Below are 22,361 nucleotides of genomic sequence, written 5' to 3'. Positions count from 1 at the left end.
CTCCTCTGCCTCCTTCTCGCCATCTCCTGCTGCATCTCCCAAGAGTCCAGGCCTCCAGCCAGGCTGATCGCCCACAGCCTTTGCCTCCCCTGTCCATGCCTAAAGTTCCCTCCCCTACTCCTTCCTGCCTACCCACCTTCCCTCAAAACCTTCCCTGGAGATTCCATTTGTCCCCAGTCACACGTGGCCTGGCCAACACTGCCTTGGATTGCTGATGAGCTTCTAAACCTCACATGGCAGGCTCTGCTGGTACTGAGCAGGGCACACAGGACTCGAATTCAGACTTCCTGCCAGCTGCTCTTGAGCCTAATCTGCCATCCTTGGTCACTTAGTAGCCCAAGGGCTGATAAGGCCTTGGCGTATCTGGTCTACTTCCTGTGGGAGTCAGGGCCATACAAATTAGCCAGGTCCCTGCTATGTCATGGGGCTGTAAATGGGTACATGGGTGCTCCAGGAGCTACCTCAGTGTTTATCTTGAACTAATGCATAGCATGGTGATCCATCAGTCGAAGGCCTCTCCTCCAGGGGCAGCTCTGTCTCACCACCCCCAGCTCCTTTTTAAAATTTTTTTTTAGAGAAAGGATCTCACTCTGTTGCCCAGGCTGAAGTGCAGTGGTGCAATCCTAGCTCACTGCAGCCTTGAACTCCCGGGCTCAAGCGATCCTCCTACCTGGCCTCCCAAAATCCGATTACAGGCATGAGCCACTGTGCCCAGCCCATCCAGCTCTTCATTGGCTACACTGCAGTCGGGGGAATACAGCGTCCCTGGTTCCTCAGCATCTCCAGGAGGGTGCTCTGTTCCTTCCTCCCACAGACATCTCTACCGGCCGTCTGGCCCTAGCCCTGGGAGAGCAGCCAGGTTCCTTCTGCCTCTTCCCTGGGAGCCCTGTTACCATGTGTATTAGTTTCCCGGGGTAAACGCTATAACAGATTAGCATAAACTTTGTGTTAACTGTTGTTAAAACAACAGAACTTTATTCTCTCACAGTTCTGGAGGACAGAAATCTGAAATTAAGGGCTGGCAGGGCCACACTCCCTCCAGAGGCTCAAGGGGAAGGTGGTTCCTCGCCTCTTCCAGTTTCTGTTGGTTGCCGGCTTCCTGCTTGTGGCCATATTACTCCCATCTGTGCCTCTGACTTCACATCGCCTTCTCCTCTGTGACTCTGTGTGTGTCCCTGGGTGGGCATGAATGTGTCTGCCTTCTCTGTGTGTCTCTCGTAAGGATACCTGTTATTGGATTTAGGGCCTGTGCGGATAATCTGGGATGATCTCTTCAGCTTAAGAGACCTAACTTAATGACATCTGCAAAGACCACTTTTCCAAAGGAGGGAATACCCACAGGTTTGGGGATTAGGATGTGGACCTGTGTTTTGGGGGGCACCCCTCAGCTGCCATACTAGGTGTGAGCATCAACCTGTTGTTCAGGAGTAGTATGAAGGAACGCCAGCCTGGTCACTGTCCGAGGGAACCAAGGCTGGGGAGTTGACAGTGTTAGCGTGAGCCAGGCAGACTCTGGAACCTGACCTGTGTCCTCTCACTCGTGGTCAGCCCATCATGGGCTGGGCATGGTGGCTCACGCCTGTAATCCCAGCACTGGGACCTCAGGAGTGATGCGGACAGGGCTGGGCCCACTGTCCACAAGACAGCAGCCAGGTGTAGAGGCAGCACAGGCCTCAGGGCACCCCAGCTTGGTCAAGGCCACACAGGGGACACACGCAGAGTTCAGGGCTGAGTTCTGACCTTGAGGGGCCATTTCAGAATGGTGCCACATTCCGGCTAGCCATTTTCAAGCCCCCTGGCTACGGCCATTTGCCTTGTTTGGTTTCTGTTTGGTGAGGACCAGGCAAAGTGCAAACCTCCATGCCAGGAAGATGAGTCAACACCTCAGGGAGTCTTTCTGCACATTTGAAAACTGGATGCCTCCTTTTCATCGTGAAATTCCAGCCTGCACATACTCAGAGCCAGGCCTCCACTTCAACTTATGGTCACACCCCCCAGCTGGAAGAGGATGCATTCCTCTCCGGGAGAATGCTGGTACTGATAAGAGACTCACTGGGACCACATTTCCCAGAGCCTCTGCCCATGGGGCTCTGAAGTTCAAGTTGCAGATGTCCTCTAGCCTGAGAGGTCAAGTCTTAGCTTCGTGTATTCTGAGAAGATGCACTTGGTTGCTTTCAAGGATGGGGACAATGAGTGGCTAACAGCACTGTCAGGGGCGGCACGGGGCCATGCCATGCTATGGATGGGGGTGCACTTCCCAGGGAGATGGCATGGGTGGGACTGGCCCCCAAATGTCTGGGTTACTAATATGTGTTTGCATGTGTCTGTGGGTGGGGTGGGTGGGGACTAGAAGTGTAAAACTTTAGATCTGTTTTATACATATAAAGACATATTTGTACCATATGACCCTGCCCTTTTCTGGCTGAAATTAGTCACACCGGGGTGGCCATCTGATCTCTGAGCCGGGCCAATCAATGTTCTCTCTCAAGCATCTGAACTGAGAGACACAATGCCACAGCTTCATCCCCAGAGCCCCAGGGCCTGGGCCGCCACTTGGAGGCCTCCTGTGTTAACCCGCAAGGGGGCAGATCTAACAGAGACGCAGGCAGCAGCCAGCCCACTCCGCCTTCCTTCTGCATGAGACACCCCGACACAACATCCCCTTTCCTAACACCAGCTTCTGCAGACTTTGGTTGGTTACAACCAGTGGCTCTCAGCTACACAGGACCTACCTGGATAGACCCTTACTGTCATTATTACAATAAATCATATATGGTTTGCATGCAAAAGAGTGCTTACCAAGGGATCTTTAACGAGCATAAAACCCAAAACTTGTTGTTTGGAAGTAGTGTGAAGGAACACCAGCCTGGTCACCGTTCAAGGGGACCAAGGCTGGGGAGTTGACAGTGTTAGTGTGAGAGAGGCTGGCTGCGCCCTGCCCCAGTGCCCTAGCTGCCCCTCCCCACCCCCATACCCTACTCACCGTCAGCGGGGCTGAGGCCCCTAGCCGCAGAGATCATGGAGAGCGTGGGGCTGCTGTGCACAGAACGGAGGTAGTGCTCCATGTGGGGGTTCACGTACGGGTGGGGGGCGTTGAAGGGGGACTCCCCAGGGCCAGCCGGGTGCGGGGAAAGCCGGATCAAGGAGATGTCAGAGATGACAGGGCTGCCGCTGAGGGCAGGGGGCCTGCAGAGACAATGGGCAGCCGTCTAAGAAGGAGGACACAGAGGGAACCCCACCAAGACCCCAAAACCGACACGGACAGTCCTTGTCTCTCCTGGAAAGACTTTACAGAACAACCTGCACTTATTATTTGCTACACCGACATCCCCTGGTCATCTGTGAATTAGAGTCTGAACTCTCAAGCATTAGCCAGCGAATGCAGAGTGAAAGCTCCATGCTGGTGCATGGGCCCACCCGCCAGTCCCACGCTGGAGAATGGACCTCGCACCCGCGACTGGACTTGCTGGAGCACAGGCACAGCAGGCTGCCCACACATCACAGTTGCACTGCGGCTTCCCCAGTGCCTCCTCGGGGCTGGGCATAGGCCTGCATGCTAGAAACATGTATCAAAATGAATATGAAAATACGAATACTACGAGTAAAACGCAAAGAGCTCATACCGCTAACGGGATATGTGAAAAAGAGGGATCAGGAGATGTCCTGCAAGTGGAGAATTTCTGGCTTCAGTTGGATGGTTGGTTGCTGGTGTGACCAGCTTGGCCGCAGGGTCAGGATTCAAGGCGAGTTTTGAAATTGATGAGCCCTGACTAAAATCTTGGAATATCTCCTTGCTCTCCTTCCATGGAATTCCTCCTAGCGCTAACAGAACCACCCTTCTCAGGCGTGCATTGGGCTTGGTGCCGCTGGCTTGGGCTGGCATGGCCAGGGCCCACCCCCATGTCCCCAAGTCTGCCCACTAAGAGTCATGGAATCCATTCGATGTGACCTCAGGCCCTTATGTCGGGCCTGCTGACCTGGGGCCTCTATGCAGCTGCAGGTGTATTTTGAGGTAATCTACTCCAAAACTCACTCATTAACGATGAATCAGACTTTATGGTGAAGCAGCTGCAAAACCACAGCTAAGTCACCAGCAACCACATTTACCAAGATTTCATTTTTATTTCTTTAGTCTACAATTTGACATTGTGCAAAGAAAAGAGCGTGTTAGAATCAGACAAACCTGGGTAGAATCCCAGCCAAATCACACTGTAACCTCTCCAAGCCTTAGTTTCCTCATCTGTGGAATGGGGATCATAATCGTGTCTGTTTCATAGGGTTGTCATGAGGATGAATGTCCCCAAAACTGTGCCAGAGACACAGCAGGCAGTCATGAAAGGAGAACTGCTGTTAGAGGGTTAGAACCACACTTTGAGGGCTAACCCAGCATTGTCCGGGAGACCTTCACAATCTTCACACTGGATTGATGCTGGACGTGTGAAAGGCCACTGCTGGAATTGGTTATTTCAGGGAGGAAATGATTTGTCTGTTGGTTGAGCAAACCAGAGATAATTACTGATCATGCTCAATAGTGCATGAAAACTGGGCTTACAGTACAGTACAAACCAGGACCCAAACAGGTGACATCCAGATGTCCTCACATCTGGGTTTCACAAACTTCCGCCTGGGAGGCCGCTATCCCGGGCCTGGAGGGAGTCTTCTGCTATCTGGTTGTCTAGCTTCAGCAGACATGACTGCCCTACTCATGGAGATCCCGAGAACCTGCTTCTGCCTTTTTGCCTACACCAATCCTTGGCCTCCAATGCCTTCCCGCACCCTATACTGTGGTGGCAAACTCCTTCTCATCCCTGTCAGCCCAGCAGGTGGCACCCTCCCTGAAGCCCCTTCTCTTGGCTCAAGATCCCTTCCCTCTGCTCCCCTAGGGTGCACTGTTCCAGGCTCAGGCTGACAGGTGCATCTGCCAGGTTCCGGAGCTCTGCCTGGCAGCAGGGCATGTCAGAGGCTCTTCTGCATGCTCAGCACCTGGCATGGAACTGATGCCATGCAGCTGCTCAGAGGTACCTTCAGAATCAGTGACAGCCACATGTCTGTGTGCCAGCCACTGAGCTTGATGGGAGGGAGACTGTGGAATAAGTCACAAGTCACAACCTCAAGACGTTCTCACTCACAGCCTGCCTGTAGAGGCGGGTGCCTCTGCATGGGAACTGCACGAAATGCAGGGAGCTTAACAGATAGTTTTAGCCTAGGCAGGGGCTGCTGTGTGTGCCTGGGAGGGGAGAAGTGGGACCAAACTGATGCACCCCTGGACAAGGGCAGGTCCTGTGGGCTCCGGCCTGTGACTGCAGCAGGATGACGCTCACATCCTGCCACGGGATGGGTGGGTTGTGAAGAGAAGGCTCTGGGACAACATCACCTCTCTATGGCTCCTGGGGGCAGACCTGGGCTGAAGGATACAAGTTCTGGAAGGCTGAGTGTGGCTCAGCAAAATGCAGGGTGTCTACAGGCTGAGAGAATAGCTGAGGTACCTTCTGTCCTGACTTCTCGGTCCTCCCCAGACACTCCAGGCAGGGCAGGTTCCCAGAGCCTGCAGGATGCCGGCCAGGGTTTGAGGTCACAGTAGCCTGTAATCAGATGCCGGTGGCCCTAGGTGGCTTGCTCAGGTCCCGGGAATGCCAGCCTCCCTGGCACCAGGGTTGCCCTGTGGGGTGTGCCAACCACAGCTGAGTCCCCCTGCGATAGCCAGTGATCACATGGGGATTTCAAGCTACATGGTGAGGCCACACAGCAGGCCCAGTCTGTCCAAGGTGACCCGGATCCCCCTGGTCAGATGAGCCTCTCCTGAGAGGCCCGGAGTGAGGTGTTGTCATGGCCACATGCACACCACTGTCTGGGGCTGCCATGGAGGCAGCTAGGCCTGGAGATGGCAGGTGGGGCCTGGGTCACACATGGAGGAGCTGGGACTTTCACTTCCACAGAGCAGTTGCCACCGTTTGGGGAAGGTAGACTCCACCTCCTCCTTCCCACCGCAAGCATCACCAAGGGAATCAGGAGCCCAGGGGCAGCCCAGCGCAGCCTCTTCCTCTCTCAGGCCCTGGGCTCTGTAGGGACATCCAGGGGTCTCTGCAGGGGTGCCTGGACTATTTCCTCATGGCAGCCCCCATGAAGTAAGCACCGGCTGTGTGCCCTGCAGGTGGGTATGGAAAAATGGCACCAACCACTGCACTTGACCATGAGCACACTGCGTCCAGACAGGGGAGTCATTCTCCACGCTGTGCGGCCAGTGAGAGGCAAGCAGGAGCCCCCTCCAGTGGGCCTCACTCCCAGGCTGGGACTCCCTCATCCAGGTGCTGCCTGCCCCATCACAGCATTGCTGTCCAGGACTGCCTGTTCCCTTGGTGTGACCAGACAGGAAGCTGGAAGAGGCCACTGTCGTATCCCAGAACAGATTCTATCAGGGGCAGCGGAGAGACAGGCCAGCCTCCACGACAGGTCGAACTCAAGGGTACGGAGCAACCCTTGCTCTTCTCCTGTGCCAGGGAAGGCTTCAGTGCCAGGCCTGAAGAGGGGGATGTGAGCCACAGAGCCATCCCCCGGAGGCAGATACAAATGCTCTCGGAATGCAGTGGGGTGGGGCAGGATGCTGCACCTGGCACTGCCTGTCCCTTCAAGGGCACTGGCTTCCTAATCCTTCCCGCTTAGCTGTGTGGCCTCAGCCAGAATGCTGCTCCTCTCTGGTGCCTCACCAGGGTGGTGTGAAAAGACCAGGGCCAGGCACCTGGTAGGGGGTTTATATGCATTAACTCCTTTTCCTTCTCTTCTCAGCAACAAGCCAACTTGGAATATAGAGTATCTGCTGGCCCAGAAACCCAGGGCACACAATACCAGAGACAGGCCCACTGGCCAACGTAGCCATCAATGACTGTCTAGACACTTCCTCCAGGAAGCCTCCCGAGATGTCTCTTTTGCACAGGGCCAGTGAGATCACAGCCGTGCTCTTACCTGGTATCTCCCCAGGGTAGGGCTGACTGTGTGCCAGCCATCGGTGGGGCACATGCACATATTTCCTTTGTGAATTCAAATAAAACATTCACAACACAGGCACTTCATGCCCATCTTGCAGATGGGAACATCCCCAGACAGGCTAGGTCCCTTGGCCAAGGGTGTCAGATAGCAGGTGGTAGAACCACAACCAACCCAGGTGGGGCTGGGCTGGAGCCCCTGCCTGTGCCCTGGCAGGGAAGTGGGTGTTCTTGATGACACTGGTTGGTGGTAAGCAGGGTTCAGGGTGTGGGCAGGATCAGGGTGGGGGCAGTTCCTGAGGGCAGGAGAGCTTTCTCCCCACCGTTTCCGCTCCTTCTCTGTCTCCAGTCCTCACCCCACCACTACCTGGTCATCACACACAATCCCACCCCACTCTGGGTAGGGAGCTGGAACCCCCAACCCCACTGTGTTGTGATGACCGCTAAGGATCTAGGGCACACATGTTCCCAGAGATGGTCATTTTGACAGACCAAACACAGCCAGAGGAATGGGCCAGAACTGGCAGAACTGCCAGCATCACACATGCATGTGGGGCCTGAGGGTGCTTCCCAGCAGCCCTGAAACATGCCAGCATTGCCAAACCACACAGCAGGTCCTTCAGGGTCCAGCGCCCCTCTTTCTTGGACACTTGCCCCCATCCCAGGCCCCAGCCAAGGGTCTCATCATGCCTGGGTGTTGCCAGCGCCAGTGAGCAGACGACCGAGTCATGGAGACTTCACCAGGGAAGGCGACTACTGGTGAAGTCTGAGCCACCACTTCAGGCTGATCCTAGCAACAACCTCCCTTTCTTCCATTTCCACACTGCTGTACTGCAGGGACCTAGCCTTGGTGTGAGCTGCGGCCATCCAGGCCTTGAATTCTGACAGCTGGGCAGAGACTCAAAGGGACGGCCTTCAGGATGGGAGGAGGAGCTGGCTACATGAGCTCAATTTAAAAGATGGCCACAGTCTCCTACACCACAGATACACACGTGCACACCCTCACACACTCCCATGGCACAATCAACCAGTGGCACAGCCAGCCCTTCTGCAGGCCGCTCAGCTCAGGACACCGCTCCTATGCATTGCCTTCTCCCCTCAGTCCAGCTCTGAGCTCCTCTGAGCCTGATCTGACCAGTTGTTCCTTTTTACATTTCTTCACACTCCCAACAGAGCTGTGCCTAGGGACCTGTAGGCAGCTCAGAGCCCAGGGGGAAAGGGGCAGACCCATGAAATCAGGCAATTACCAGGCAGTATGATAAGGGCTCCAGCAGAGGAGTGATTCTCTAACTGCCTGGAAGTGTGCAGGAAGGCTTCTCAGAGAAGGTGACATTAGGGCTGGGTCTTGAGGGATGAACAGGAGTTCACGAGGTAGTGCATTACCAACAAAGGAAGTAGTGTGTGCAAAGAAAGGGTGGAACACAAAGCTGTGTGTGTGTGTGTGTGTGTGTGTGTGTGTGTGTGAAGGTTACGCCTGAGGGGCAGGCTGTGGCCCACAGAGTGCTTTGGGCTGGGTCTATATTGAACCCTTCTGCTGCTCTGGGCAGGGGACACATGGCCTGAGCCCAGCTGATCAACATATTCCATATCGCCAGTACTGTGATCAGTTCAGAACCCAAGACAGAAGCTTTGGCTAGAATCTTTGGTTCTCTCTGTCCGCAAGGGTTGCTGAGCTGGTAGGGTGCAAGCATGGGGCTGCTGGAGGCCATGCAGGGGAGAGCCCAAGAAAGAACATGATACAGAGAACATCAGAGCTGAGAGATGAAGAGCCAGTTTCTTGATTTGAGTCCCTCTGTCTAAAGCTACTATCCTTGGCCTTCTCATTTATGTAAGCTAAGACATTTGTTTAAATCACTTGGAGTTAAGTTTTTATGTCTTAGGGAACTGCCAAGGCTTGTCAAGGCAGGCTTTGACCCACACAGCCTCCCACTACCCAGAATGACCCTGGGCCTGGCACCCTGCAAGGCAGACCCCAGCCGTGACTGCGCGGGCCTGTCCACCCACCCACCTGCAGAACAGGAGAGGGTCCCTGGACATCCTGCCCACAGTGGCCGAGGCTGGAGGGTGCAGCTGGGCATGTCCTTCTGTGTCTGGGCATGAGGCACAAGCAGGGGACTCTGGGTAAGTAGGACAACCAACCAAAGCCCCTTCTCCTCGTGTGTGTGTGTGTGTGTGTGTGTGTGTGTGTGTGTGCTGTGCACGTGTTAGTGACCAGTGGCAGCAGCAACAAGCAGCAGGAGCCCGGCCTCACGGCTGACTCTGCCGCAGTGGAGGACGCCTACGCTTCTTCCCGATGCTGGTTCTGGCCTGCTGGCCGTGATTGGGTCCTTGCCCCAGGAGGCTGCAGGCAGAGCCAGGAAAGGCCTCTCCTTAGCAGGATCCTTCCTCTTCCCTCTTTCCCTCCCTCCCTAGTGGGAGATCCCTGGCAAAGCCCTTGGATGGGATTTCAGGACCAGGCCCAAGGGTCAGCATGGTGTCTAGGGGAAGTAAGAAAGAATGGAAGTAAGGAAGAGGGGAAAAGGGAGAACGGATAAAGTAAACTGAGGTGTCACTGGATGGCTGCTGTGTTAACTCTGTGGATGCTGCCACAGGGACGCTGCTGCTGCTGACAAAGTCGTCAGCATTTGCAGAACACCTACTGTGTGCAATACATCCAGCAAGCCTGCAAGGCAGATTTCATTATCTGCATTTTAGAGACCAGGAAACTGAGACTCAAGGAAGTCATGTGACTTGCCCACGGCTGCAGAGCTGGAGGTGCCTGAGCAGGAGCAGAAGGCCAGCCTCTCTGCCTCTGTGAAGTCGGATCGGGCACTGACATCTCTAATGGTCCACCCAGATGCAGGCTTGTGCTGGCTCCACCCTTGCTGTCTCAGTTCTCGAGAAGGTTGGCTTGGTGGTCCCCTGGCAGGCCTAATTTCAGCTGGTCCCCAAGGTGACTCTGGGGCAGTGCAGACTGAGGGGGCCACCCCCACTGATAAGCAGAACCTGGACTCTGAAGTCACAGATCTGGGTCTGAATCATGGCTTTGGTGCTGTTGCAGCCTCAGTGTTATGTGCCCTGAGCCTCAGGATCCCATGCCTGCAGGTGGGGCAGCTGTGAGGTAGGACGAGCCAAGCATGGAAAGCATGCAGTGTAGCACCAGGCACTTAGTAGGTGCTCAATTAGTGCTCACCCCCTCATCTAGCAGATGAGCAAATGGAAGCGGCTCAGAGAGTGGAGCAGACCCAGGCCACACCTTTCAGCATCAAATCCTAGGACCCCTCCCCATCTGCTGCCATGAGATTTTTGGTGGGAGATAAAAGATCTGGGTAATGAGCACCCTGCAAAGCCATGGGTAACTCAGCATGCAGCTGGCCGGGCCTAAGGGAGCATGCCAGACCCTCAGAGTGGGTGCTGTCCCTGGGAGTGAGAATGATGGGGGAAGTGTACCTGGAGGGTGTGTAGCTTCTGCTTGAGAAACAAGTAAGACTTAGAGGGCTGGGGAGGAGAAGGGAGGGCATCTGGCCTGAGCACCACCTGAGCCAAGGTGCGGGGGCAAGAACCGGCGTGTTCCTTAAGGTGTGAGAGAAAGGGAAGGAAGTGCAGGGATTGGGGCCCCCACACCCCAGCCTCAGTGCCTGCTTGGAGAAGCTGAACAATGTGGAGCTGAGGGCTGCTGACTCACCCAGACTCAGCACCAGCCATCAGGGCGGGCTGTCCCACTCAGGGGTTGGAGTCAGAGGAGGAGCCCACCCTTGGCATGCCAGAGATGGCTTTGCTCTGAGATCTGTGCTGGTCAGTGGGGCCCGACACAGGCAGGAACAGGTCCTTCATGTCCCATTTAACAGACAGCACTGCTGAGTCCCAAAGCACCAGGGGCATGACCACAGTGAGGCCAGCGGTGGCAGCAGGTGGGAACACGGGGACCTGGCTGCCCCCAGACTGGTCCAAAGGCTGTTGTTGATGAAGAGAAAAGGAGGCCCAGTCACTTGGGGGTATAAGCCTACAAACCTCACCACCTGCCTGCTTCTCAGGGTGACTTATGACCTCAGTGGCAGCAGGCGAGGGGCCACAATCCCATGTGGCCAGGGCCTGCCTCTCCCCGCTGTGTCCTGTATGCCACTCTCTGGTCCTTGGCCATGCTTGCCCCTCACAGCTTTGCCCCTTGATGTCTGCACCTCCAGTCATGCCCTTCCCCTCTTCATCCCTTCCCCCAGTTAACCCTGTTCTCCTCCCAGACGTGCCAGCTCAGGGACCTCTCACCCAAGGTGCCGCCTAGCCCCAGGTCAAGGTCAGGATCCTCCTGCGGTGCTTCTGTGTTAGGTGGCTCCTTCCCCTGACCTGAGCACGTCCATCTCAGCTGATGACCAGATATCCTCAGCTGCGAGCTCACACACATCCTGTCTCCTGTGTCCGTTTCTGTTCACACGCTGGCCCTGCACCTGGCTCCGCACATGCCAGGGACATAGAGAATGCTCAAATACGTGTCTGCTGAATGAATCAATGAATGAATGAATGAGTGAGTGAACGAATGAGTGAGTGAATGAATGAATGAAGCAGGGAGCGTGTCCGCACAGACACTACTGCGGAAGACGTGGGTCCCGGCTCACCTCAGCTCACTCCTGCCTGGGAGCACGTACGTGCCCTCTCTGAACAGTTACAATAGTGATCTTACAAATCTGTTGTGAGGAGCAGAGGGAAGGCACGTGGGGGGCTCATGAGATCTCCCAGGGATATGTCCATGTTCCAGCCCCGGAACCTGTGAACAAGAACTTACTGGGAAAAGGGAGTTGACAGATGTGATTAAGACAAGGATTTGGAGATGAGATTGTGGGTTACCCGGGTGGGCCCTACATGCCATCATGGGGTCTTTAGACAGCAGAGTAAGATCTGAGACACAGAAGATGAGATGGCCATGTGACAGGGAGACAGAGACTACAGGGAAATGGCCAGGAGCCAAGGAATGCTGGCAGCACCAGAAGCTGGGAAAAACAAGGACAGAGTCTCCCCTGGGGGCCTCTGAGGGTGCACGGCGCTGGTGACACCTCGATCTTGTTCCAGTGATACTGATTTTGGACTTCTGACCTCTGAAACTGAGAGAACACATTTCTATTGTTTGAAGCCACTGAGTTTGTGGTACCGTGTTACAGCAGCCCCAGGAAATGAACTCGTCATGGAAAGCGTGTTGCATTGGCCTGGAATTGGCCCTAGGGAGGTGGCAGACATCACCGTCACTAGTGCCATCGTTCTTCTGAGACTAAACTCTTGGCAGGGCTCCTATTATTGCTCGGAGTAACCAGGTTCCAGTAGATGCTCCCTTTGAGGCAGGCTGGCAGGGTAGGGGAACTCCTATGCTGGGGGGAGGAAGGTGTCTGAGCCCTGCGTTCCCACCCCATGTGCACAGGGCTGCGGAGTGGGCTTTCCCACCCGCCGCCTGGATTTCATGGTCACTGACTCCCCATAGCCAGAATCCACCCAGCACACAGCCCCAGCATGCCATTTCCTCCTGCTTCGGAACCGCTGGCTTGTGTACACCAGCCCTGCCTTTGGGCCAAGATGCCTACCACCCACCAGGATCACAGGGCCATGGGTGGGGTCCACGGAGCTCCAGAGTGGAGACGCTGGGACCTTTTTGCTGTTGCCGAGCTGCTCAGGGCCAGGTGCCCATTTTCTCAGAAATGCTGGGCAGGCGTCCTCTGGGCCCACTGACCTGCTGGAAAGGAAGCTGGAGTCCCCAAAGCTCGCCTTGCATCTCTTCCTCCCCAAACTGGAACTTCTTATTGCCAGGACAGGGCGTGCATGTGTCTGCTCTCCCAGGGCCTCCCTGGAGAGCAAGGCCAGCTCCTGCCACCCTTGGCTCTACCCACAAATAGAAACAGAGCTCCAGAACGCTCCTCTGGATGGAATTCAATCTCCTCCCCAGGGTTTTCGTTTGTTGGTTTGGGTTTTGTTGTTTGGTTTTGTAGGTGAAACTGTACATTGGCAAGCTTGCTTACCGTGTTTCCCATACATTTGTTTAAAAAAGTTCTAGAAATCAAGTCCTTTCCAAAATGTACTAAGGGGATTTGCATTTTTTAAGAGCCATACAGCAAATTCTCTTGGAAAACAATGGAAAACTGTCCCTTCCTCAAACTGAAGTGCAGTCCATGTCTTTTATCAATCTGCACTCTACTGTGTGTCTGGTGGCAGCCTGTCCTCATGGGGAGGCTCTGTGTACAGGAGCTGAGGCCACAGTTTCCAGACATTCATTGCTGATCTGTGTCTGTGTCCACACATCACTCCCCCCAATCAGCCAATGTTTACTGAGCATGGGCCTCTGATGGCACTGATGGTGGGGAGCTGGGGATCTGAGGCAGACTTGGCCTGGGCCCCGCATGCACCCAGGTAGTGAGGGGGCAGGTGTGGGGAGCTGGGGGTCTGAGGCAGACTTGGCCTGGGCCCCGCATGCACCCAGGTAGTGAGGGGGCAGGTGGCTGCAAACCTGATTGACAAGTGTTGCGCCCCACATTCCCAAGGTCTATTCTGAATCCACAAGTACACAGATCTCAGCAGACCACTTTAGTGCCCATGAAGCCATGGTGATGGTAAGACAGGGTGCTGCTGCTTGGCAGACACTCCCAAGACCAGTTACGAGCTCAGGAAATCACAGGCCCTCAATCCCATAGTTCACACTGGTGCTTTGGCCAAATCACCATGCCAGGACCTCTGGGGTCACAGAGAGAGAATGGACACTGACTATAGCCTTCTAACAGTACACAAGGTGCTACAGCAGGAAGAGGGGTGGGAGGAAAAGAATTCACCCACTCTGTTGGTGCAATCTGAGAGGGCTTCCTGCAGGAGGTGGCATCTGAACTGTGCCCAGACTCTTACAAGAGAATGGAATGGAGGTGGTGAGTAGTATAGGCCTGGTGTTCTGAGACGGGAGAATAGCTGAACAAGCGCACGTTGTATTGGGGAACACTATAGTCCAGAGGCTGAAGGTCTGACCAGACATCTGGGTGGGAGGAGAACATGTAGGGAAAACCATAGTAGAAATGTTGGTAACCTATCTGAGCTACTTTACAACGGGAACTTCTCTTCACCCAAACCTGCCATCAAGGGAGTGAAGAGACCAGGCACAAACTGGGAGGGGATATTCACAACACATGTTGCTAACCACATAATGAGTAACCTTAGTGTGCAAAATACTTACTCAAATAATGGGAAAAAGACGACCTCATAGAAAAATGGGCAAAATAGCCAAACAGGCATTTCCCAAGAAGGAAACATTAGTGGCCAATAAGCATGTGAAAGAACACTCAAGTTCCATTAGTAATAAGGGAAACAGAAAATTAGAATCACAGAAAAGAGCCATTTTGGCAAAAATTAAAATGTAGAGGCCATCACCTCCAAAGTGATGGGGCAAGGATATTACAAGGATACGGGGCAAGGCCAGCTCTCAAACTCTGCTGGTGGGAGTGAGTGTTGGCAAAACCAGCGGGCGAAGTCTGGCAATGTCTAGGAGGATGAGAACATGAATCCCCTGTGACTCAGCATTCCATTCCCAGACATGCATTTACTTTAAATAACCCCGCACTTGGGGCCCAGAGGATGGTATAAAAGTGTTTCTGCAGTCATGTTCAAATTAGCAAAAACAGACACATCCCAAATGCCAGTCAACACAGACTGCTTCAGAGCAGCCCAAATAAATGAAGAGCTCTACACATCAGCAGGAGAATCTTCAGAACAACGCGGAGTGTGAAAGCAAATTCCCGAAGAATACCTCTGCAATGATTCCATGTATATAAAGCATGACAAAGCAAAACGAATTAATATATTGTTAGGGGAGTCAGATACAAGGGAAAACTGTCATAAGATGTGAGGCGTGATAAACTCCGAATCACAAAGAATGGTGGGGTGGGGAGGACCTGAGGCAGGAGATTGGGGAGCACACGGGACCTCAAAGGTGCTAGCATGTCCCCAGTCCTTAGAGTGAGCAGGGGATAAGGGTGTATATGTCATAATTACTCAGATATCTTAAACACGCTTTTGTTGTTCTTTTTTTTTTTCTTTTCTGAGACAGAGTTTTGCTCTTGTTGTCCAGGCTGGAGTGCAACGGCGCCATCTCAGCTCACTGCAACTTCCGCCTCCTGGGTTCAAGTGATTCTTCTGCCTCAGCCTCTCCAGTAGCTGGGATTACAGGTGCCCACCACCACGCCCAGCTAATTTTTGTATTTTTAGTAGAGACGGGGTTTCGCCATGTTAGCCAGGCTGGTCTCGAACTCCCGACCTCAGGTGTTCCCCCTGCCTCGGCCTCCCAAAGTCCTGGGATTATAGGCGTGAGATACCACACCTGGCCACTTTTGTTGTTCTTTTGCATGTTTTCAATAATTAATAAGACCAACTTGTTTTTTTAAAAGGATAGCTGGGTAGAAGTAGTCTCTGGTTTAAGTTGGCTGAGTGGATAGGGATTCCGGGAGCAGGACGGCTGCAGGGCTGGAGCCGGTAGGGAACTCAGGGTTGGTGACAGTGGTGAATGTGTGTGACTGCTGGAAAGCATCTGAGGCTCAGTCGTCTACATGATCACTCCATGGGCCTCTTGGCCACAACATCTAACTGTTGTCCAGGCTCCCTCCAGGCCAGCCCTAGCCCCGTCTGCAACATACACGCATCCCCTATATTCAACCTGCACTCACCCTGTTCCCATTACAGTCCCGGACACCACACCAGACCTGGCCAGCTTTCAGCTGTCACTCCCTATGCAGAGTTGTAATAAAGAAATCACTGTTTTCAGCTGACAAAGAGCAGATTTCTTACTAAGTAAACACTGATGTTTTGGTAGGGAAATTAAGTTATAAAATTGTGCCTACAAAGGAGGTAATACAGATGGACTTGGTTACAATCTAGCCACATGGTCCACAACAGTTGATTCATTCACTCACCCTTTATCAGTTTTCCCCTGGAAGCAGAATAAGAAGGTTATCAGTTTTTGCAAACAGAAAACCCAAAAAGCATAAAAGATAAGAGGGGATTATCGGGGAGACGTTTTTCCTAGCAAAGTGAAGACTTTGGTGGAGCAGGGTAGGGAGGGGAGGAGTGAGGTGCAGGGCCTGGAGGAAGCCTTGGGTTTGCTCCTTCTGTCCAGTGGAACCAGGAATGTGTCCGGGTCTGGGGAGGAGGCCCTGGGGGAGTCGGTCCTGCTTAGGCCCTCTCCAGGTGAACTGCGCCACTGACTTCTGAGTACAGGGGGACTTTGTCTGTAATAGAAGCCGCCACGGGCTGAGCACTGCTGAACCAAATCTTCCAGAAAGTCAAAGGTCTAAAGCCATGGGTGGGAATAAGGAAATAGGAGAATAAGATGTGCAGTCTTGGGAGTGGGGTTTGTGGGGGGAGGCCTTCGTTAGTGGGAGAGATTTCACTGTATTTTGCTAGAGGCCTGGGTTTTAGTGATGAGAAAGGGCCTGGGTGGCCGGCGGGCTGGACAGAAACTCCTCCACAGTGAGATTCTTAAACTCTGGCCCAGCCTGCCAAAGTGGTGTGTGGAATTTCCTTTCCTGGATGCCTGTCAAAACTAGCTGGAGAACCCTGAGCAGTTCAGATATAGCTCTTCTTCGAGGTGGTGTGCTGCTGATCTTTACCAAGCCTTCATGAGTATGTGCTTTGAAAAGATTCCCCTCCTTAGTGGCACCGGTGTCTGCCTGGAAGTGGAGGCCCCTCATTGGAACAGGGCAACCCTAAGAAGGTGGTAGGGCCCTCAGTGGGTGGGGTTGGGGAAAGGCTGGGACGTGGAGGGAGGCCTTCATGCCTCCCCACTGATAAACGATTTCTGTTCCTGTATTCCTGGTGCTCTCGGCTCCCCATACCCCCACTTCCAGCATACCACCCTGTCATTGGCCAATTTCTGCCCTCTCCCCAACCAGATCATGGGGTCTATGTGGGCAGCAAGACTGTGCCTCCTGGAGGTGGAAGGGGCATGGAGTTTGAGAAATTGGCGGGTGCAATGCACACTATTCAGGTGATGGATACTCTAAAAGTCCTGACTTCACCACTACAAAATCTATGCATGTCACAAAATTGGACTTGACACCCTATAAATTTATACAAATAAAAATTCTATTAAAAAAGACTGTGCCTCCTTGGGCCCGTATCCCCAGTGCCTGGCATGAGGCTGGCACACATGGTCCCTGGGTGAGTGTCCTCAGAGGAACGAGCACTAAGAACATTCCTCACTGAGTTAAGCAACTCTGAACTCTTGCTACTTTGTTTGGGCAGGACAGGCCAAGTGTACATTTCAGAGGTGCAGTCCCTGGAAGGAGAGGATGGAGGGATGGGGCTCCTGATGTGTCCAGCACACTTCTTGATGGGCACCAGACATACCATCAGTGCTGCAGTGCTGGCTGCAGTGACAAAGGCGTGAGGGCAGCAGCAATTTCTGACCTTTTTAAGCAGTGCCTCAGAGGCAGGGCACTGCTCACGTTTTCCCTCAGCAACACCTTGACTCGGGCTGGCAGGAATGGCCTCAAGTGACAGCACTTGGGATACAATAAATCCAGCAACAATGAGTTTGGCTGAATAAATGAATGCTTCTGGCAGTGACGTCAGCTTCCACCGAGTGGACAATCTGAACATGTGTAGTCTAAGAGGACTCCCCACCTCAAAAGCCAATCCACCCCACCAATGCCTGAAACTTTACTGTTAGTGATTAATTCCTTTGGGTTGATTACTGTTCTGTTTCCATGTCTGCAGACAGAAACAACACACTGCAGCCCTGAGAACCATGGCGAGACTCTCCTCTCTGAGGACAGTCATGGCATAGGGAAGAGCTCTGGCTTGGTGAGATCTCACAAGCTGGGCAATCTTGGGAAGTTCTTAAATTCTGGCAATGCCCAGTTCTCTCCTCTATGAATTGAGGAGAAAATCCCCCACCTTACAGGGTGTTGGGAGGACTGAATAGGACACCACTGGCCCAGCACCCTGCAGGGTGTCTGCAGTGAAACTTGGCTTTCCTTCTAATGTCAACAGGGCAGTGATGAGAGCAGGGGACTGTCCGCCACTCGGTATGTCCCAGGTGTCCTTCTACATGCTTTACAGACACCCATCTAGTCCTCACAACAAGTTTCACATGGGGAGCCACTATGTCCCCATTTTAGAGATGGGGCCACTGAGGCTTGTGGGGCTAAGCAAGCCCAAGGATGTAAAGAGTATAAGCAGCATAGGCAAGATGTGAGCCCTGGCCTCAACTCTGTTCTGTCTACATCCTGGGGGTGTGGAGGGGAAATGTCCGAGAGTGGGGGCCCCAAGGGACAGGAGAGGAACTGAAAAGGTCATCCCGATCCTGCCACAGCCCCTCCCCCACTGCACGCCCGCCTCGGCCTGCACATCAAGATTTGCTCCACTCCCCGGCCCCTCCTGCTCTCGGCTGACCACCACGGCTCTCTCCAAAGCCCAGAGCCAGCAGCTCCTCTTCTGCGAGGGCTTGGCGTTCAGCAAAGATCAAAGACCAGCCCATCTTATCAGACACGCTCCTCGTTAAACTTTTACAGGCCAGATTCCATTATAAATGAGCTGTCTGTCCCACGCAGCCCAGCGAGTGCATTCTTGGCTTTGGGAATCTGAAGCTCTCAGAGCTGGGGAAGATTTTAGCAAGGGGTGGGGGGTCAAAATGCCCAGTAAGTAATCTATGCTGCTCACTGGGAGTGTGTCACTGGAAAGGCAATCAGCCTCCCCATGCCTCGGTTTCCCCAATTATCAAGTAGGAGTGATTATTGGGGAGTGATAATCCCACTTGGCAGGGAGGGTGACGTGACATAAGCCAGGGGCTGGGCACAGACTCCTGCTACTGCTCCTCTGCTGGTCTGACCCAAGTATCCCACAGCCCAGAGATGGGGAGAGGCCTGCCTGATGGGGTCTCAGGGCCGTTTACATCACAGTGAGCCAAGGCTGCACATCTAGTCGGTCTACCCTCAGACAGCCGTGGAAGGAGGATGTGCTGCCGACACATCGCCTGGACCCAGGGTTTCTGGGTTCCCTGTCTACCTGTTGTCCAGTTGCTCTGAAGAAGTGGTTAGCAACAGCCGGTTTTAAGGAAGAGCTCCCTGGAGATGGAGAGGCAGTGTGGACCCATGTGGAAAGGAGGGACAAGTTGCCTGGTGGGTGACGCTAGGCCCACCCAGCATCTCATTCCAGGGGGCAGGTGGACATGCCTTTCGGAAGTCTCCTCCTTCCTCCAGGCTCTGAAAAGAAACAAGCATGTTTGCAGAGGGAGGAGAAGGTTCTTCCCAAAAAACAAACAAAGCCAATCCTCTGTGAATCGTGAACCTCGGGTGCTGTGCCAAGAATCAAGAAGAAAATATCTTTCTGCTCAACCCACCCGTCTCAGTGAATGACTGAGGACACAGTCATAAGGGCCCGGGATGACACTGGTGAGTCACAGGCTGAGCAGGCTGCTGTGTTCATTAATCTCATGGCGAACGGTGCAGTCTTTATGGGACACTGACCTTGGAAAAAGCAATCTTCAAATCCCCCCAGACTGGAAAGTTCATGAGTTCAGCCCTGTAGCAGCAAAGAAACTACTCTCTTAAGTGAAGGCACACCGACACCCGGCTAAACATCCCCATTAACATGCAGTCTCGGGGACCAAGTGGGGCTCCAGACACTCTTAATGCTGTCTCTGGAGGCCCTGTGTAATACGCATTTTGCGTGACCAAGCGTGCAGATGAAAGGGAGGTGAGGCCCCCATGCCCACCAGCTGGCATTCACTCTATTGCCCTAACATACCTGGGCCTGGGTTGATAGCTACAACCCTGAGCCATCTGTGCCAGCAAGAGCCCTCTCGTCTCTCCTCCAGGAAGGGTGGCCTTGGGCCGTGACTGCCAATGCAATGCAAACCAACTACAGCTCAGGATCAAGAGATCTGCAGGAAGCCATGAGCAGTGGTCAGGTTGGGGGTGGAGTCATGGATGTCAGAGGTCAGATGGTGCCAGGCAGGAGGAGAAAGGAAGGCTGAGATACTGCAGCTGTTCCCACCCCATACACTCACTGCTTTTTGCAAACTGAGAATATGAATGGGTTTAGGTCAACATGGAGGGACTTGTCTGTGAATGGGTTATCATGAGGAACCAGGGGATTTTTAACAACCCGTGTTTTGGCGACGAGGCGCTGTCAGTGATGAGTCCAGAAAGCCAACAAGCAGCTCTGGGCCTGCTTTCCTGGATATCAAGCAAGCAGGGGGGCCTGCAGTGGTCCCCAAACTCTGGCCTGTGCGCGCCTGTAAATAAGCATATTTCCGGGATTCACCCTAGTCTGAAAGTTAACAAGAACTCCTGGGGCCAGGGCCTGAGAATGGGCATCTTTAAGACACATCCTGTTTGTTCAGATCTGCAGCCAGGTTTGGGAACTGCTGCATGGGGAGTATCCACACCTCCTTCTGGGCGGGAAGCAGCTGAAATTGGTCCTCTCTGAAGCCCCAGGGAAGGGCAGGGCAGGGCAGGGCTGGAAAGGTCCTCAAAAGCAACATAGGGAGCTGAAGGTCCACCCCTGCCTGCCGAACCAGGAGCATGGACTTCTACATTCCCCTCCAGGATACAAGTTAATGCTGGCCCAGGGCAGGCCGGACTCATGCTTGTGTGACCACATACACTGAGGAAATGGGGAACACCAGCTTAGGGACCTTTCCTCGCCACACCTCAGCCTTGCTCCCTATGACACCCCGGCAAGCCTATTTCTGGGAGACAGGGGGCCCAGAGGGCGTCCAAAGAGCTTCTCTTTCCTGTGAGCATCACAAGGTTGGAGAGACTGCTGGGGGTGTGTGGCCCTATTCAAAGCCAGCCTTCTCTTCTCGCCCTTGTACAGACTCTTGGAGACTTAGGGATGTCCCCATGGGGGCCTCAAGAGAACCTTGCTTGACCAACAATCACACTCCTGCCCCATTTGTCTCCCCATCACTTGTGGTTTGTGCAGCCCAAAGACGCTGCAGCAGCAGTCCACGGGCAGTGACTTTCCTTCCCCGGAACCACGTGAGCATCAGTAAGCCATGCAAGCCTGCTGTGGGTTTGAACCTTAAGTGATTGGGAAGGGTGCTCTGCAGAGGAGTGGGCTTGGGTGTCTATGAGGAGGCCATCGAGCTGGGCTGGGCTGCAAGGCTGTCCTCACACCAACCTCCATGCCCTGCCTTCCCCACGTGCAGCTGCCTGTTTACAGCTGGGTGGTCAGCCCTGGTCCTGCTCCTCTCTCCCCGGGGCCACTGTGGCAGCTCTGGCAGGTCCTCTCACCACAGTTCCCACCCTTCTCCTGTCCACTCCCTAACGACTGCTGTAGTTGTCTGAAAATAAGCCTGACCACTCCCCACTGCTCCTGGTTGCCAAAAGGAGGAAGTCCAAATTCCTCAACTGGGGGAAAGAAAGACCCCCTCACACTGCACCACAGTACTCCTTCAGCCCCATCCCCCACCTTCCGTGCCACAGTCCCCGGATAGTCAACTCTCCCAAGGACATGCTGTGGCCAGCCTCTGCCACCCAGTCTCCCAGCCTGCCGTGGCCCCCTTCTCAAATCAGCAAGTGAGGATAACAACAATGATCATGATTGTTGCTCATATCCATTGAATGTTTCCAAAGTGTTCTAGACGCTTTACTCACATTACCCTGTCTCCTTCTCAAAATAACTCAGTTGGCTAGGTTATGTGGGTTGTCTCAGCAGATCTGGCCCTTCTACAGATGAGAAAGCTGAGGTGAGTTAATTCATGTTAATCACAGCTAAGGAGAGTTCAGCAATGGGTCCCAGCGCGGGTAGCCTGGCAGGCTGAGAACTGACAATGGCAGGCTCTTGGGTGATGACCAAGGTACTTCCGAGGGGCAGAGGGCAGGGCAGAATGAGAGAGTGCAGGGAACACCTCTCTGGAGCCTGCACACACGGGGTGTGCCCTCCCTGGAGCTATCAGGATCCCGAGAGGGAACAGGGAGGGGGTCTGGGTGCTTGAGCAGTGGAAAGCAGGAGGTGCAAGGGCTGAGTGGCAGGCGCACCCACGAAATGGTCACCAGCTCAGGGCAGCAGGCAGAGGCTCAGGCTCAGCTGACACAGAAATGAGATGCCACCGCACCTCATTTGCTGTGCAAACATCTATGTAATTAGACACATTTGGTGCTGGCAGGGAGAAGCGGGCTACAACATGGGCTTGATGGATCGGGATGCTCCACCGGGCTCCAACCACATTCATCACGGAAGCCACAGCCACGGCGCCATTTTCCTCACAGGCTTTGCCCTGGTTCTCACCTGGGACACTGGGGGTGGAGGAGGTGAGGGTGTGGGCTTTCCAGAGCCCAGGGCCAGCCCTGAGGCTCTTGTTGTGTCCCCCACCCGGTCTGGCAGGAACCAACTGTCTTGAGGATAGTGTGGAGCTGCTGGAAGCCCATCCCAGCAGGACCGGGT

General features: G+C 54.0%; 1 protein-coding gene across 1 annotated transcript in view; it reads right to left on the bottom strand.

The window, feature by feature from the left end:
- GLI2 (GLI family zinc finger 2) overlaps positions 1-22,361 on the bottom strand; it is a 256,360-nt gene that overhangs the window by 38,628 nt on the left and 195,371 nt on the right. The window contains exon 4 of the mRNA XM_030801294.1: positions 2,984-3,186. Coding sequence (XP_030657154.1) covers positions 2,984-3,186 — 203 coding nt within the window. The remainder of the gene's footprint in view (positions 1-2,983; positions 3,187-22,361) is intronic.

The sequence above is a fragment of the Nomascus leucogenys genome, chromosome 20, assembly GCF_006542625.1.
Source record: "Nomascus leucogenys isolate Asia chromosome 20, Asia_NLE_v1, whole genome shotgun sequence".
NCBI lineage: Eukaryota > Metazoa > Chordata > Mammalia > Primates > Hylobatidae > Nomascus > Nomascus leucogenys.
Note: the sequence above shows the minus strand (reverse complement) of the source record. Positions and strands in the feature narration are given on the sequence as shown.